Genomic DNA, 16,917 nt, shown 5'->3' with positions numbered 1-16,917 from the left:
GCGTATAATATATATTTAGATAAAGCAGTGTATGTACTGTACATAATTACAACACTCGTGTGATGTTTTTATGAATCCAGACTCGTATTTTAATGCCTTTCATTATGAAACAGTCACATAAATTATTATTATGATATGTGTGTAGATAAAAGTATTTTGAGGCGCGGTTTTTCAACGCGAGCCTAGACTTTAGGAGGTGAGGTGTGGGAGGTCGCCCGTTGCATTTCGCAATCCTCGCGTTCAAGATTAATATGAATATAATAAGAACATGCGGAGGAAGTTTGATACAGATCCGACGTCCAAAAGCGCTCGATGACGACTGACGGGGGAGCGGGTACGCGGCGTGTCATTAAACTGCTGGACGATTTGCAAGTTTTAGGATAAATGTGAATTTAATAACTACAGCCGCTTCAGTTGAAAACCAAAGTTTAGCAGGTTCTGTGGTACTTGAAGAGAAATATCTCCGCATGAAACTTTATTTATTATGTACAGAGTTAGATATATTCGTTTTAGACTTTTGTTTTAGGCTGTGCTGTCACACCTTTATATAATCGGATAAAGTACATCCTATTCCCATCGTCAGGATTTTCTTTAGACAATATGAGGTACATCGTGTATTTTTTGTGAGACCGTTATTTGATAGTAAATACCTAAACCATTATAATTATTAATACAAAGATCCAACACTCAGAAAAAATTCTTTCGATCCGGTCGGATTCGAACCGACGTCTTCTTGCATACCGTGCCAGACGCTATACCAACTAAGCCACGGAACAAACCAACGGACCTCACGAATTTTTCTATGTGCTTGCGTCGTGTCTTTGTACTTGGTCTTTCAACGACTTTTTAGTCGTAGCGCCATCTATGAGAAATCTATGACAGATTTATCACCCAGTTAGTACCTTTACAGCTACCAGTCCTGGCGAGAGATGTCGCTATTCACTGTATTAATTAAATTTTTATTGAATTGATATTCAATTATTTTTTGTGAAATTACTCCACTAGTTTGTTATAATTATTAATACAAAGATCCAGGTATGCAAGAAGACGTGTTGGATATTTCAGACGTGGAGTAATTTCACAAAAAATAATTGAATATCAATTCAATAAAAATTTCATTCATTATACCTTTTTTTAACGGTGGAGAAATGCTTTATGAATACGACCGAGCTTGGGGAAGCTCGGAAGTTATGTGGGATTCTCGGGCATACCGCACTTAAACTCCACCGGCGTTGCCCGCAAGGCCGTGTGTTGTGGGTGCCGTAGGATCCCGAAGATTCGACCATTCGACCACAACGACACCCGAAACGATTTGACCTAGCAAAACAGTTTTCCGCTTCTCCTCCGGTGGTTTGCCTTAACACAAATTTTAACATACGATTTGATTTATTAATTCTTAACCAGGTGTACATTATTGTATAATTATAGAAGCAGTTGAGCTTCCTGTTAAAGAGTTTGTTGAGGAAACTACTGCCACCTTACCTATTTCTGTCACTAAGCAGTAATGCGCTGATGAAATTATAGGCACATGGGACTTGTCAACTTATGCCTCGGGATGACAGGCGCAGTGGCAGTGCCCCTCAGATCTTTGCGATTCAAAGCTCTGAATGGCACTGCAACTGTCACACATATAAATTAATAAAAATTAATTAAGAAAAAAAAACAATGTTGAATTAATAGTTTCGTCAAAACGTATTACAATTGAAATGATCTTATTTAAAAAAATACACTGATATTTACTATATATATATATATATATACGTTTGCGCCGTCTCATCTGAGTCACACCAGCGGGTTGGCAGCGAATCAATCAAAAACGAATTACTCACTTACCGCAAAAAAAAACACTAAAATGTATGTTATAGTTTATTATAGACACTTAAACAATTTCTCAAATATATTTAACAATAAAATTGAAAAAATAATTTCATGTTTTTGAATAAGGGTTATTTTGGCTAGAACTAGCTCACATAAAGTGTGTCTCATTTTGAGTTAAGCAGATGTCTTTCGATTGTTTCTTGCAATATTCTAACGACAGTTTTTTTAAGTGTAGAGAATCAAGTTTTACGTACAGTAATGATATAATATTAAATTTCACTTATTTTGAGTTACAACACTATTGAACAGCCGTGCGACATTTGTGCCAATTGCAGTGGAGACTCAGGGGACTTGGGGTGCGTCGTCGGTAATGCTGTCAGTATTATGGGGACATTGGAACCAGCTACGATTCAGAACGGTCCTTTTTCATTCTTATAGTTAAATATAAACAAAACTAAGTCAGGCGAATTGAATTATTAATTTTTATATGACGAAACCTGTTGCAGATTTATATTTGTTGCGGATTGACATTTATAATTAATGTAGGTTTTGAATGTATAAATTATTTTCTAAAAATTTGTCACTATTTAAACATTTCACATTAGTCGAGACTACAGACTCTAAAAAAATATATATAATAACTGTTGCTCTTACGCAAGTGCCATGATCAAGGATCATGCATTTCAGAGAGAGCAAGACTGACTGTCTTTCTTTAACATGAGTTTATTATACGTTTGTCAGTTTCTTTTTTCTGACGATAAACATTACAAATCACAAATTCCACGTTGTTTTCAAAAATATTTATTAACTTCTCTTTGTTTTAGGAGAAAAATCGAAGGAAGCTGATGGATTAAGGAGTTTGCTGGAAGATGGAGTTAGCAAAATTGACCTGGACATCATTACTGATGACAGGGATGATGTAGAAGAGCTGAAGGTCACAACTCTTGGGCCCAGTTTAGAACAGAAAGTAAGAAAGCATATTATTATTATAGATAGATAGTTTAAGATCGTCACACATACAAACATTTACTAAAATTGAAACAAAATATTTTTCCCCATAAATGAAACGTAATGACTTTCAGATTTTACGTCGTAAAAAAAATATCAAAACTCATATTATCTATAGGGCGAGTGAGTCCATATTTTGGAATTTAGATGTTTTTACAAACAGTGCTTTAAAATTTGACTTCAATATTATGTCAGGTATATATTAGTTTAGTTAACACGTCTGATCTCAGGGTAGTTTTGTATTTAAAATTACGGGTCAGCATTTAAAGGTTATTATGGTGAACCAGGTACCGGGCGTGACGGAAACTCCACCTTGGACAGCCGCCGTGGACTCCTGCGATTGCGCAGCCTGCGGCGGACAGCGCTGTGCTTGTCCGCTTAGCGCCAGCTGCAAAACTGGTAAGCAACCTAGTGATTGTTTAACACTCTAATGTAACACACGTTATGACGCCATCTTTGTTATAACGTCAGTGGTGGACTTAAACCATAAAACTTTGTTTTCTCTTTATTTATCCAAAAACTTTCATGTAATTCGCAAGTTTGTTATAATAAGGACACATCTGCTATTATTTAGGTGTCAATTTGCAGAACACACGTGTACTTTGGACCGATCTTTTTGTATATGGCGTAGAGTTAAATTCAAATCTTAAATGTCAAACGTATCCCTGATCCTGCACAATATAGCCTTTTAATTACAATATTGATTTCTTACAAAATAATTTGAAAAAAAAAAGGTCTTAGATGAAATTAGTCTTTTTCAATTCTTTTGTATTGAGCATTTTTGTTATACTATTTCCCCTATATATACTTAGATAATAGATTTCCAGAGGTATCTACGAGGCAAAACTCAATAAGTGTGTGAATTTTCGTTAAATTATTTAACCTGATTTTTTATTATTCTATTGTGGAATCCATAACATTTGCAGGGTTGCCAGTTTCATAAAAAAATAAATAGTCATGTAGTGCTGTTGTCGACAGTTTTATCGATAGATTGCGAAAGAAGAATAAATATTACCAAAAATGTCTAAATCGTGAATGTTACGACGTTCTAATTATTACTAATTGCGTTATTGCCTAGTATCGATATCAATTTTTATACATAAATTATAAATTTTAACAAGAACAGGCAGATTTGATTACCTATATTGAATTAAAATGAAAACGTTTAAAATATGTCTCCTCTTTGAAATTTTTAATGGACGTAGTTCTACTTGTAAATACAGTGTATGTATGTGTGAACGTACAAAAATTGACAATTCAAAATGAACCTGTGCCCAGCAGTTGGACGAATAATGGGCCTGAATAATGGGAATGAGATCAACATTCGTTCGATAGTCAATAGGATATTTATCGACTGCAATCACTGTATAAGCGGCCAACACTTTCACGCCATGATAGATTTAACTCCATCAATGCCATCAACCCGGTTTGTTGACAAGTGCATGAGCCGTACACTATCATGAATTAGATAATACATTTCGCGTAAATTCACACATTTATTGGGTTTTACCTCAGAGCCCTCGATTTATTTTATGTCTCACTAATGGGCATAGGTTTCCTCGAGGTGTAATAGAATGTTAGTACAGCAATTGATTTTCCTCTTTTTACAGTCTTACGTTTCAAATTCCGAAGGGCGAACCTTTCATCCCTTATTTACTTGCCTTTCTCAAGTCACCCTCGGAAGTAACGCAAAGCCTGGAGTTTTCGATTACAGAGAAAGTTGATTGACTGAATTAATATATTAAGACATGACATTTGTATTTTAATTTTGCTTTTTGGCAAATAGATTACTGGCACATTTTGTGTTAACGTCAGTACTTTCGTGCTATCTTGTCCTGTAAAAGTTCTAACTGCAAACCAGCTTTACAGTAGTCGTGCTGTGACTAATATATTATGCTGAATTGGATCCGTTTCAGCAATTGTTATCATTTATCTTTTCCCTGTAAGTCTTAATAACATTTTCTTACATGGGACTTGTCAAATTATGTCTCAGGGTGACATGCCGCAGTGGCAGTGTTCCTCAGATCTTTGCGATTTAAAGCTCTAAATGGTACTGCAACTGCCACGGCCGTGCGGTGTCGCTTAACACCAAGCACACGACTTATTCGTCCCGTCACTTGGTAACATAAAAAGAAATTAACTGTAAATATTAGTTACTTGTTTTCCTATTTCGTCCACAAAATTGTAACAGAACAATGGATCTTATGGTTTGTATAAATTAATTTGTGGCGGTTGGAGTTTAAACTAGAATTCGAATCTGCTATTTAAGTCACCAGCCTCCATCTTTAGAAAATACGATTATCAAAATCGTGAATAGAATCCCACAACCATGTTGGTCTGCATGCTATCTTTCACGGTTTCAATCAACCTTACGGCAGGCAGTTCCAAACGCGTATTCCAATGTGTGGTAGCTACTCGAGTACCTTTCACGGTTTTCATTTTACGAATCCAATGTTTGCTTAAACCATTTATTTCCCCATACATTAATATATACTAAAGTACAGAAGACTGTTTAGATATACAAAACATAAATTAAATTATTCGTGTATGGGAGACAGTTTCTGTATTTCTTAGCGAGAATCACTGATTTTAAGAGCTCCGATCTTTGCAAACTTTGAGATTTAAGAAAGCATATTTGATGGCCTACTTGGAAAAACATTGAATTCCTAACGAAGAAGATTTTGAAAAAGAAATGGTGAAGCAAACGTCGTGACAAAACCCCACAACGCAGGTTTATATTAAAGTTATGTTATGAACTCTAGACCCACATTGGGCCTAGCATTGTGGACTATGGCCTTACTTCTCTCCTTAAATGATACTTGTGCGCAACAATGAGAAGTATATCGCACATTTGGTGCTATATTGACGTAATTGTAATTTTGTCAAAATTTAATTATATGTGTTTACATTTGAAGAAAAATCGGCAGTTATTTCCAATTTATATGTTATATTGTAAAAATACACAAAGTTGTTTTGACCCATTAAACAAGATAAAAAAAATCAATTCAAATCAATTTCCTGTAACATTACAAGAAGTATAATTACGTCAGTGTAGCACCAAATGTGCAATATAAGTTGATGGTAACCATTTTTTGACTAAAGAAACTTTCATGAGTTCTCACAGGTGACGCTACGGCAAAACAGAAAAGATCCAAAACCCAATACAAAGATTCCCAACAAGCACAGAGAAATTCGCAAGTTGCCAGAGCGGTAGCCGCGTTGAGGCGACAGACGCTGTTTGAGTCCCGTTGGACCAAAGGATGTTTTCTTTGTATATGTTCGATCTCTTTATTAATAATAATAATAACGATCTTTATGTTTAAAAAACATTCCATCTATAAACTGTTTAAGTCATTGATAATTTTTGCCCCTCAATCGACAAAAGGTACAGGGTGCTTGAATTGTATTAAGTGGTATCGAGGGTTCTTGATCTACAACCACGTTGAGGTAGGGGATGGAGAGTACAGCCCTCTGTATTATGCAACTTCCCATTTGGACAGACTTCAGTTAGCAAAAAATTTTTGCAGCGCTAGGCATGAGAACATCGAGTTTCAAAGACAATTAACGACATTTTTCTCATCGTTCTTTCTGATAAAAAATGCAGTAGAAAAGAAGTCAGACTTACACGTGTTACGATAGTCAATACAAACAGATATGCGTGTCAATTGATAGCGTGTCATTTCCCATCCTAACTTAATTAATTTAGATGTTAAACGTAATGAATCATTCATATGTATATTTAATGTAAATTTAGAATAGAATAGAAAATAATATAATAGGCATTTATTGCAGCGCCACAACACATAGATACAAATAAGAGATCAATAATACTTAGACGAATAAAACAACATTCAGTAAAACAGAACCGACAAAAAGCAATAAATAACAATTTATAAAATATAACAATTTGTACGGTCATTTGTGTGGTTGTGGCGTACACACTATGACCTCATTCAACTTATGTCACAGCTTTAATAGGTTTTAAAAACATAATTACTTCGCGACCTATCGTATCCGTAACGCGAACAAATTTATAGTCAGGTATGATCCTGTAAAGTACCAGGAGAGCAAAAGTGCACAGAGCTCTCTATCGATCTAGTCCCGTGGACGATAGAGACCTTTATGTGCTTATCTCGAATATCAGGAAAACATGAATTGCTTGAGATCGCAGAGTATGGAGCACTTTTGCAGTGAATAATGAAGTACTGACATTGAATATCTTTTCATGTTATCAGAAATAGTAAAATAAAAAAATAGAGAACTAAATATAATATAAAAATGAAATATATAAAAAACAGAAGTAAAATAAATAAAAAGTTTCTACTTTTGCCACATTTAGTTAAAGGCTGAAAATTTAATCGAGGACCGCGCCCTGAGGCGTCTTACCTTTCCCTTTTTCTTTTGCATAACTAAACTCATTCTTTGACGGAAGTAGCGGGCTTTTTGGTCACCGGAGGCTTTAACAAGGCAAACTGAAAACTGTAGCGAGAAATTTTGCCTGTAGCTCCTGAGAGGTCCCGGGGTTTCCCCTCTCTAAAACTTACGCCTGAGTTTTTTTAAAATGATTATAAGCTCAGGCGTAACTTTGCGGAAATCCATGTTGATAAACATGGATGTAAATTAATTTACTACTCCGTGAACTCGGCGATGGTTAACCCGTGCAAAATAACTGCGCTTACGTTGAGTATTTTTTTCATCCAGGTAATTTTTCCACCCTCCCTCCGCATAAAATAAATAAAACAAACGCAACTACAGTGACAAACACGACCACCAAAAATATACTCGACACGTGTTTCGCCGCTAACGTCATCTTCTAGAGTTGTTGATCGCTCGACGCTTGGCCAAAGAATGAGGTCACTCGGAACGGATGGTCATATTTGTACCCCACTACCTCCACTATAACAACGGTTAAAATTTTCAAAATACCCGCAATAAAGGTTAAGAAAGGTGTGGTTTTTTAGCTGATCGCTACATATGACGACCTCTGTCGTGGAGTGGCTTGCACACCGGTTTTCATGGTGTCGCCATTTCTGAGCTCACAGGTTCGATTCCCGGCCGGGTCAATGTAGAAAGTAACTTACATTTTTTCGGGTCTGGGTGTTTGTGGTACCGTCGTTAGTTCCGATTTCCATAACACAAGGCTTTAGTTACTCACTTTGAGATCAGAACAACGTATGTTATATTGTCTATTTATTTATAATCGGATGCTGATAAACAATACTGTGTCAACCAATATGGCCATAGTTATGCAAAAAGACACCAAATTTGTTTTTCGTTTTGTTAATTTGTTCTAAAATTTACTTATAAAATAAAAACGTCTGCTGTTCTCATCTCAGGAATGGTGAATTATTAAGTCAGTTTCAGAACTAACTATCAAAACCAACGAAATTATGTTTATCTAAACACATATCATAAACCCTATATGATGTGTTCAAAAACCGCAAATTGCGACCAGCATAAAGATAAACTGTTTTGTTAGAACAAATTTCTTATCTGTGAAAATGTTATTATTGCATAATAATAACATCGAATTTGATTTTATTATTACATTCAAATTTCGAACATCTCTGAAAAACAAAACAATTTGATTCGACCTCAATTCTAATATCAGTCGTAATGAAGTTTGATTCGAATTGAATTGTCAATAGCAAACGATTTTGACAAATCTCACTCGTTACTTGATATCGAACGGTATGATAGTTGAAGCCGGCTCTAGTTTGTCTATGAATTAAATAAAACTACGCTTGTGTGACATTGCGTGAGAAAACTTTTTATTTCCCTCCATTTCACCAGTCGTAAGATGCGGTTCCTGAACACATCATAGAGAGCTTATAACATGTGTATAGATAAAGCAGTGTTTGTAACTCATAATTAGTCACTAAAACACTCCTGTGATGTTTTTATGATAAAAAAAATCATGAACCCACACTCGTATTTCAATGCCTTTCATTATGTAACAGTTACATAAACTACTATTAGGTACCATTTTCTAAAACTATAGTCATGTTGGTTGACACGTTATTGCTTATCAACAACCAATTCATATTGGCGTGTTTGAGCCTTTTGCAGTTAAAGAAAGAAAAGAAGAAAGAAGAAAGAAAAATTGTTTATTAGCGTCATAATTATGCCATATTACAATTTACAAATTTTACATTCTTAAGCCTAGATATAAGTATAACGCTAAACCGATGTCTACTCAGCATTAGTCGAGGCATATTGCAACACCCCAACGCTGGTCTTCCGGAGACACCGGCCAGTTAGGAAGTACCAGTACGCGCTGCAACGACACGCCGAACCATATAATATATGGTGACAAGTACGAACTCAATATGATGTAATAAAATACTTAACAGTTAATGGTAAAAATATTAAATTAAATGTTCATTGGTATTGCAGGATAATGTAATATTAATAGAGTAAATTATAGGAACCCACTAAGTAAATGCCAATATTGCATCTATACAACACAGCACAGGCTAAGTTAATTTCTGTTGATTCAAAAGATACTGTTTATATCTAAATTTAAAAGATTTTACAGTGTGACAATTTCTAAAAGGTGGTGGAATATTATTCCAACATTTCGTGGCGGCATAACGAAAACTGCCTGTTATTAGCTGCTCCACTAACTGTTAGGAGACCAAGTGACGGTACCAAAATATCGCCCACCTGGTGGCAAGTGCCACGCCTGTCCACAACAGTTGCAGTACCACTCAGTGCTTTAAATCACAAAGATCTGAGGGTCACTGCCACTGCGCCCGTCACTCTGAAACATAAGTTGACAAGTCCCATGTACCTGTAATTTCACAGAAATAGGTAAGGTGGCAGTACTTCCTTTGACGAGCTCTTTCTCTAGGAGCTCAACTGCTGCAAAATATTGTGATATTTTGGATATGTATACTGCAACAGATCACGTGTCGAGTCTCCATCCGTAAATAAAGTCTAGAGTTCACCATCAACGTATTTTGCACGAAGGTTTTTCATAACCTCGAGATATTTTATACAGCCAAAAATACCTCTAGCTTACGGATTACGATCAACTTTATTGCACGCAGTTGTTTCATAGCCTCAAGGAAGCTGTAAACATCCGTATACAAAAGAGCAAAATTCACCTTTACTTTTATCTGATCTTTGTAAACAAGCACTATTGCACTGCTGGCATAATAATACCTATATAAACAATATATTATAGCCCCCTTCACACAGTCACTCTATCACGCGCGATCAGGAGCGTACGGGATTGCGCGTGGGAAAGCCTGCACGCTAAATCGTGCGCGATTACCTGTTTGAAATTTTTCAAGTTAACGTTCTTTCGCACGCGATTGCTCGTATTCATATTTGTTATAACAGAAAGAGCGTCCGTGTAAAGCGCTGGATAGACCGCGAGAAACGGGCGCGTGTTGGAGTGCGCAATTGCGAGCGCAACTGATGAGCGCAATCGCGCGGTCTTTCCCTTTTCCTTCCAACGTCTTTACACGCGCGCTCAATTGCGCACGATTGCTTTATCACGCGCGATAGAGTGTTTGTGTAAAGCCCACTATTACAATGTTTTACTATCTTTGTACTTTACAAAGATCGAACAACACATAGAAAAAGTCCTTCAATTTGACTGGGCTCGAACCAGTGTCTGTTGCCATGCTGAGGCCATCACCGCGTACGCATATTTGTACATAAGTTTTATTTATAGTAACGCTGCTTACCGACTTCTTGGTTATACTATAACCTGTGCAAGCACAGAGACCTTATAACTTCAGATCCCGAACCCAGATCTAATCCGTGGATAGGGTTGTCACACACATTTCATCTGAAAAGGCTGTCGCCTCCGGTGAGAGTCTCTGAGTACACGTACAGCACCCTCCCAATTTGCCAGATAGGTAAAGGAGCTGTTGGCACGCTCACTTGTTAATAAAATAACCGTTAATTGTGTAGTGCACAATTAACGGTTTCCACCGCTAAGCCGTTGAATCTAACTCAACTCAACAACACAAAATCAACTCTCCTCGTTGGTAATGGATTGTAGACACGATCACTTCGCGATGCCTCTCCGTGCACCTTCTCAGTTCCTATTATTCCTATGCGGCTGGATCGACCGGAGGATATGTAGCTTATCCTCTACTAGTTATCCGGACTACCGGAAATGTCAGTCGCAGTGTCTTGCGACATTGTCCGGACATAGCTTCCAACTTAAAGGCAGCTCACGTACCCCGCACATCCTTTCGTATTGGGCCCTCGTCCAATCCGCTACGACGCGCTAGCTGTGCGCAAGATGACCTCCCCGGCCTTACATTACCGGGGCAGATGAACATGTCGGTCTCTGCAGCTACTATAAGCTCTGGCGAGTTCATACCCAGAGACCACCAGAGACGGCCGTGAAGGTGTGTCACTGGAGGAGGCGTAGGCCGGACCTCCGCCATAGGCTGATCTTAACGGGGAAGCTCGTAGTCCCCCCGAAAATACCTATCCCGATGGATAACTGGATGACCCGATGGTCAGTAGATATAGAGACACCAACTATACAACAGACCGAATCAATAGGTCTTACGAATGCCTAATGGGCTTGATATAGACCGTTGTATTGGGTTTAAACAGTTTTTTTGGTCAGCGCCACCTCTGAGAATTTATGAAATATCCAGAATAAACTATTTTCGTAAATGAAAATCATTAGTGATTATTGGAACATTGTGTTTGTTATCATGAAATGATTAATTTGTGTATAAATTAAATGACTTTATGATAGTAAATATGTTAGTAATTATAACTTTATATATTTCCCATAAATATACAGCTTATCTAATACGATTATATAACATAATAATAACGCACACACTCAACATAGCCCCGCACTAGGGAAACCCTGTGCCGCGGGTGCCATGGACTGTAAATAAATAAATAATAAATGTAGGCCATACAAATATGTCTCCCGGCCCGGGAATCGAACCTGGGACCTCTGCGTGGCAGTCCAGCGTGGTAGCCGTTCGGCCACGGAGGCAGTTATATTAAATTGTACATACTTATGTTTGTTGTAGATAACAAGTTCAACTACTTATCTTACCTGGTGGTAATTAAGAATTTCAATAGATCAAGATTAATTGGTGCAAAATATTTAAAAAAAACATTAATAGAAATTATTTGTTACTTTATAGAACTACGGATATTATAATGATTAAATAAATAACATTAGTCAGATTATTACGGTAACCAAACATCCCAAATAAGACCCGGTCCATATTATGTAACATTGCGCAGTTCACGAATTTCGACGCGCACTATAATTGCCAACAAGGACGCGATGTGCATATTACACGCTCGCGTATGACTAGTTCAAATTAGAGCTAATTAAACACGTCGGAGCTACGATTCACCATATCATACCCTTGGTATAATAAAGCGAAATGTGATCATACATGAAAAGTGCTTTACCACATGAAAGTTATGAAAATAATACGAACTACATGAAACAAATTATGGACATGTGAAATTTTATAACTCACCTATTTAAGCAAAACAATGTCGACTAATTTCTTATGTAAACGCTTTAAACCTCGCTCCTGAAAAGTTGTCATTTTGCAGATGTGGCCTTATTACATCAAGGGTACAATATAGTGACATGCGTGAACCCGACGTAATAAAGACCTCTGAGTCTTAGATTACTGTTAAAAGATTTGATACAAAGAACTAACAAATATTTAAACTTCTATATTGGACTAGAATTAATGGATGGCATGGCGATCCCTGCAGGGTGTCGAAAAGCGGGCAGCGTTACGCCTTTGTATGGCTGCACAATACGCACACATGGACATACTACCCGCTTAGTTACCTTTATAATATAATTTTATATAAGGAATAATAATAATAACAAAGAAAAGAGTGCTAAGATCTCACGGATAACGACATTATACTACGTTGGACCATTTACTTAACTTTTGACAGCTCGAATTCTAACCAATTACTGATGTCCTAATGCGTTTCCTATTCGATTTTTTATAACAATCGATTTTATTTATTAAGAAGTTTTAATCGTGAATGTGAGCGGGTTTAAAAAAGATGTTGTCTGATTGGGGTCGTGAAGTTACGTTTGCCAATTTGTGTACTCAAGAATTAATAATGAATGTTAATCATTGACTTACAAATAAATGGACGACGGGTCTAATACACAAACCACGAAAAAAATGTCCCAAGTCAACCTATTTAAACGTAGTGACATGTAAAGGAATATGAAAAAGCTAAAACGTTGAATTTAAATTGTAATGTCAGCGCAGTACTGTCTAATTTTGCTTGCTTCGCTGTCAGTCGAACAAACGAAGACTAAAGCGTGAATGACGCTCTGTATACGATTTTAACGCCCTATAAGTTCGGACACTTTTTAGCGCGGACCCGACGTCCATATAATTGTAAGTCAATGATGTTAATGAACATTTAAGTGATGGTTCCCGTTCGTATGGAGAAGAATCCGACGGTTTTTTATAATAAAGAATACAAATTTATTGTAATTATTTATGATTTATTTAATTTCATTCTAATTTATTAGATAGGTACCAAAATTTATCAATTGAATAATATTCCTTACGTAATTTGCTGGCTCGATAAATATCGGAGCTAAAAAGCACGCCGCTTCACTAAAATTAAAAAATAAACGAGCCCAGGAAATATTGCATTTTTGGTCTATGGTTGCATGTCAATAAACACGGTTGGATTTCGCTCTGGACCTTTTGGAGGGAAAAGTGTCGTTTTTATTTTGACTTTCAATTATTTTGTGCAATCTAGTATAAAGTGGAATAGGATAGTGCTATTGTGCCTTAATCGAAGATTAAAACGCGAAATTATACGAATCTCGAACTAAAATACCCGTATCCCGTTTTAAGGAATCCCGAGTCAATCCAAGCACGCCGCCTCAAATTGCCTATCCTCTTTGTGGCGGCCATATTTACAGAAACATAATTAAACTTCATGTTTAGGCTGATGGCTTTGCCAATGCCTTAATAAAGAAAAAAAAAAAAAATCAATAAACACGGGACTTCGGAGGCATGCATATGTCAAAAGTTAAATAAAATTTGGACGGAACATAGTACCGTAGACCAACACACCGATAATTTGGGCATATTTTTCTGTCAGTTTCATACCAATATCAATATTTCGTACCCAAATGTAGCAAGCGACTAAATGCGAATAAAACCACATGTCATAATAACTACATGAAAAAAAATGTGTAAGTGAAATTTTAGAACCCTTTTATTTAAGCTTAACAAATTTATCAACTAATTTTGTGCGTAAAATGTTTAAACCTTTTCATAAAAAGTTGTCATTTTGCAAATTGTATCTTTGGTGTAATAAGGCCACTACACCAAGGATACAATTTTCTGATTCTTTTAAAAGATATGCACGCTTTCTTCATATTATTATCACTGATTAGTTATTAACAGGAATCGGAATAGGGATCTTTACGAAGAACATAGACAGAAAATGGAGACTGCCTTACGACAATATTTTTTAGGCCCAGACCTTTTCGGGATTCGGGAAAAGTTAAGAATATTAAAAATTGACGTAATTGGGGACAGGCAGGTCCACTATATTTATCTTAACTTTGCTACGCACAGTGGATCGGATCTGGTCCCGTACAAAAATACACATTTTATTTTTTTCCTACTTACCTTCCTACCTATTAGATTTATGGAAAAATGTGATATGACAATATTTAATTAGAACAATAGGATCTCTCGATTGACATTTTTTTAGAGAGGTATCGTGAAAAAAATCCAATGTCCGCGATATTGCTGATCCGACCCACTGTGTCGCAAAGTTAAGATAAAATATAGTGTACCTGCCTGTCCCCAATTACGTCAATTTTTAATGTACTTAAGTGACTTCCTGAACCCCAAACAGGTCCAGGACCTAAAAAATATTGTCGTAAGGCAGTCTCCATTTTTTGTCTATGTTCCACGAAGTTTAGGTAAAAAAACTCTACCTATTCCGATCCCTGGTTATTAACTAACTTATGTTCAGTCCATAATAGTCTACACTCGTTATCTTCAAAAATAATCTATATTCGTGACTATTTTCCATAACATCAACTTCGATTCAGATTAAAAGTACTAATCGAGGACATAAGATCTATATCCAAACCTATTCATTTAAATTCGTTGTGATATTACAATGTTATTTGATAACAGAAAGCAAACAGAGTTTTGAGTAATTAAATTAAAACTAACTCACGTGTACATTATCATTAATCCTTCTTAATTGTGCAAATAAACATTTTTTTAGTTTGAACGTTTTGACTTTGACATCAATATATGTATTTGAAATTGGTAAGTTTGTAAGAAAATACAGGCACTTGTTTGGACAAGGAAGTGATAATCCCTATGTACGTAATTTGAGACCGCGAAACAAATTGATTGGTTCTTTTACAAATTTAGAAATTGTTAGCTCGGGTACACACAATATGGCCATAAGAGTCTATAACAAAATACCTCTTAGAATAAGAAACATTGAAAATAATTACATGTTCGCAAACGCTCTGAAAAGTTACTTGCTCTCGAACTGTTTCTATGACCTAAAAGAGTATTTCGATAATAAAAGTACATGACATTATGTGTACAGTACAGTAAGTTAAGTTTGGCATGAATTTATGTGTACCTATTAGTATTAATATAAGTATAGTGAAGTAAGTTAATTGCAGTGCCCTTACAGGGTTTATGTTGGAATGTAATAATAGCTTTAAGACCTTTTGTACCACATAAAGCAATAAATGATATGATTATGATTAGGTAAATGTAGCCTATATTTATTACTGACAAAGATTATTATAATCACTTCAGTCTTCTTTGACTGAATGCTATAAATGAGAATTAAATCGCAATTTTGCGTAACAAAACATTCCTTAGCTAAGATAGAGCAATACTAGTTGTATGGATATGAGTCCCAATTAGGGTGCCTTCAAATTAGACGCTTATAAAAGCAATGCAGCCGCGCCATTACTAATTTTCATACAATATTTAGAAGTGCATCTGCAACGCCACAGTGGCGTAACGCGCGACACGTGCAGACTAGATTTTGTATGAACGTTAGTAGTGACGCGGTACAGATGTGCCACTGCAGCGCTATCTAACTTGAAATATTTTTAACTGTAGTAACAGTTGTCACGCGCTACCTGGCATCCCCCAAGCACGTACTGTATAGGTTGTAGTGTAGCCTGGAGAGCCCTGTTGGTGTCCTTATAGATGTTTGTCATTTCTTGACGTGTCAGGAACGTTTACGGTATCGTCGATATATTTTGAAATTTTACACAAACATATGTGTGATATATGTGCACAAACACGTTACAACGTCATACAACGTGCATGAGAAATTGTATTTGTAATTTAGTATGGAGTGATACATGATGAGATAGAACGTCCATTCGGTTCGGGAGTTTTGTAGAGAGTCTAGCACGTCCGCTCGCTTAGAGAATTTTGTATGGCGTGACGACGGAACGAAGTAACGTAAAAGTGACGAAGAAAAAGAATTAGAGAACGATTCCAAATTTCAATAGTAATTGGCCAGGAACCGGAGATAAGGGTGACAAAAAAGTTGGGATGACGATGTAAGAGGTCGCATCGTCACAAGTTTTTAAATAATTCTAGGTTTACTCGTAAACTATTCATTGTATAAAACCTATACTGAGAAACTTCAGTGCTCATTTCCTAAAATTGACTTTTTCCTTTAGTGACGGTATTGGTCATATTTACATGCTAATGTTTGTCAACTCGTAATAACACTTTGCAATGATGATTCACGAATTCACGATGTTGTGTAAAGTTGCTTATATGTATATCTATAATTTATTAGTAGCGGTACAGGTCCTTGTGAAATAATTCGTAGGGAAGTACTGCTATTTCTGTCGCCAAGCAGCTATGTGAGCATTACCACGTTTCGTTTTGAAGGCTAAGGGTGCAGACAAAATTACAGACACGTAGGTCTTGTAAACTGTAAGGTGTGTCGCTTACCACCGGATTTCGGCTTCGACGGCTAAGTCGTCCCATTGCTTAGTATAATAAAAAAAGTCTTCTGAATTATCAATTTATAAATAGGCCACGAATGTTACAACTCCAGTCTTCA

General features: G+C 36.4%; 1 protein-coding gene across 1 annotated transcript in view; it reads left to right on the top strand.

Annotated features, from left to right (window-relative positions):
• Window positions 1–16,917, top strand: part of LOC113227337 (pikachurin-like) — a 311,398-nt gene that overhangs the window by 147,496 nt on the left and 146,985 nt on the right. Inside the window, exons 4-5 of the mRNA XM_026460230.1 lie at window positions 2,643–2,785; window positions 3,114–3,225. Of these exons, the coding sequence (XP_026316015.1) occupies window positions 2,643–2,785; window positions 3,114–3,225 (255 nt within the window). The remainder of the gene's footprint in view (window positions 1–2,642; window positions 2,786–3,113; window positions 3,226–16,917) is intronic.

The sequence above is a fragment of the Hyposmocoma kahamanoa genome, unplaced genomic scaffold (genome assembly GCF_003589595.1).
Source record: "Hyposmocoma kahamanoa isolate Upper Pololo Valley unplaced genomic scaffold, ASM358959v1 210, whole genome shotgun sequence".
NCBI lineage: Eukaryota > Metazoa > Arthropoda > Insecta > Lepidoptera > Cosmopterigidae > Hyposmocoma > Hyposmocoma kahamanoa.
The sequence above is the reverse complement of the archived record's forward strand: the minus strand, read 5'-3'. Positions and strand labels throughout refer to the sequence as shown.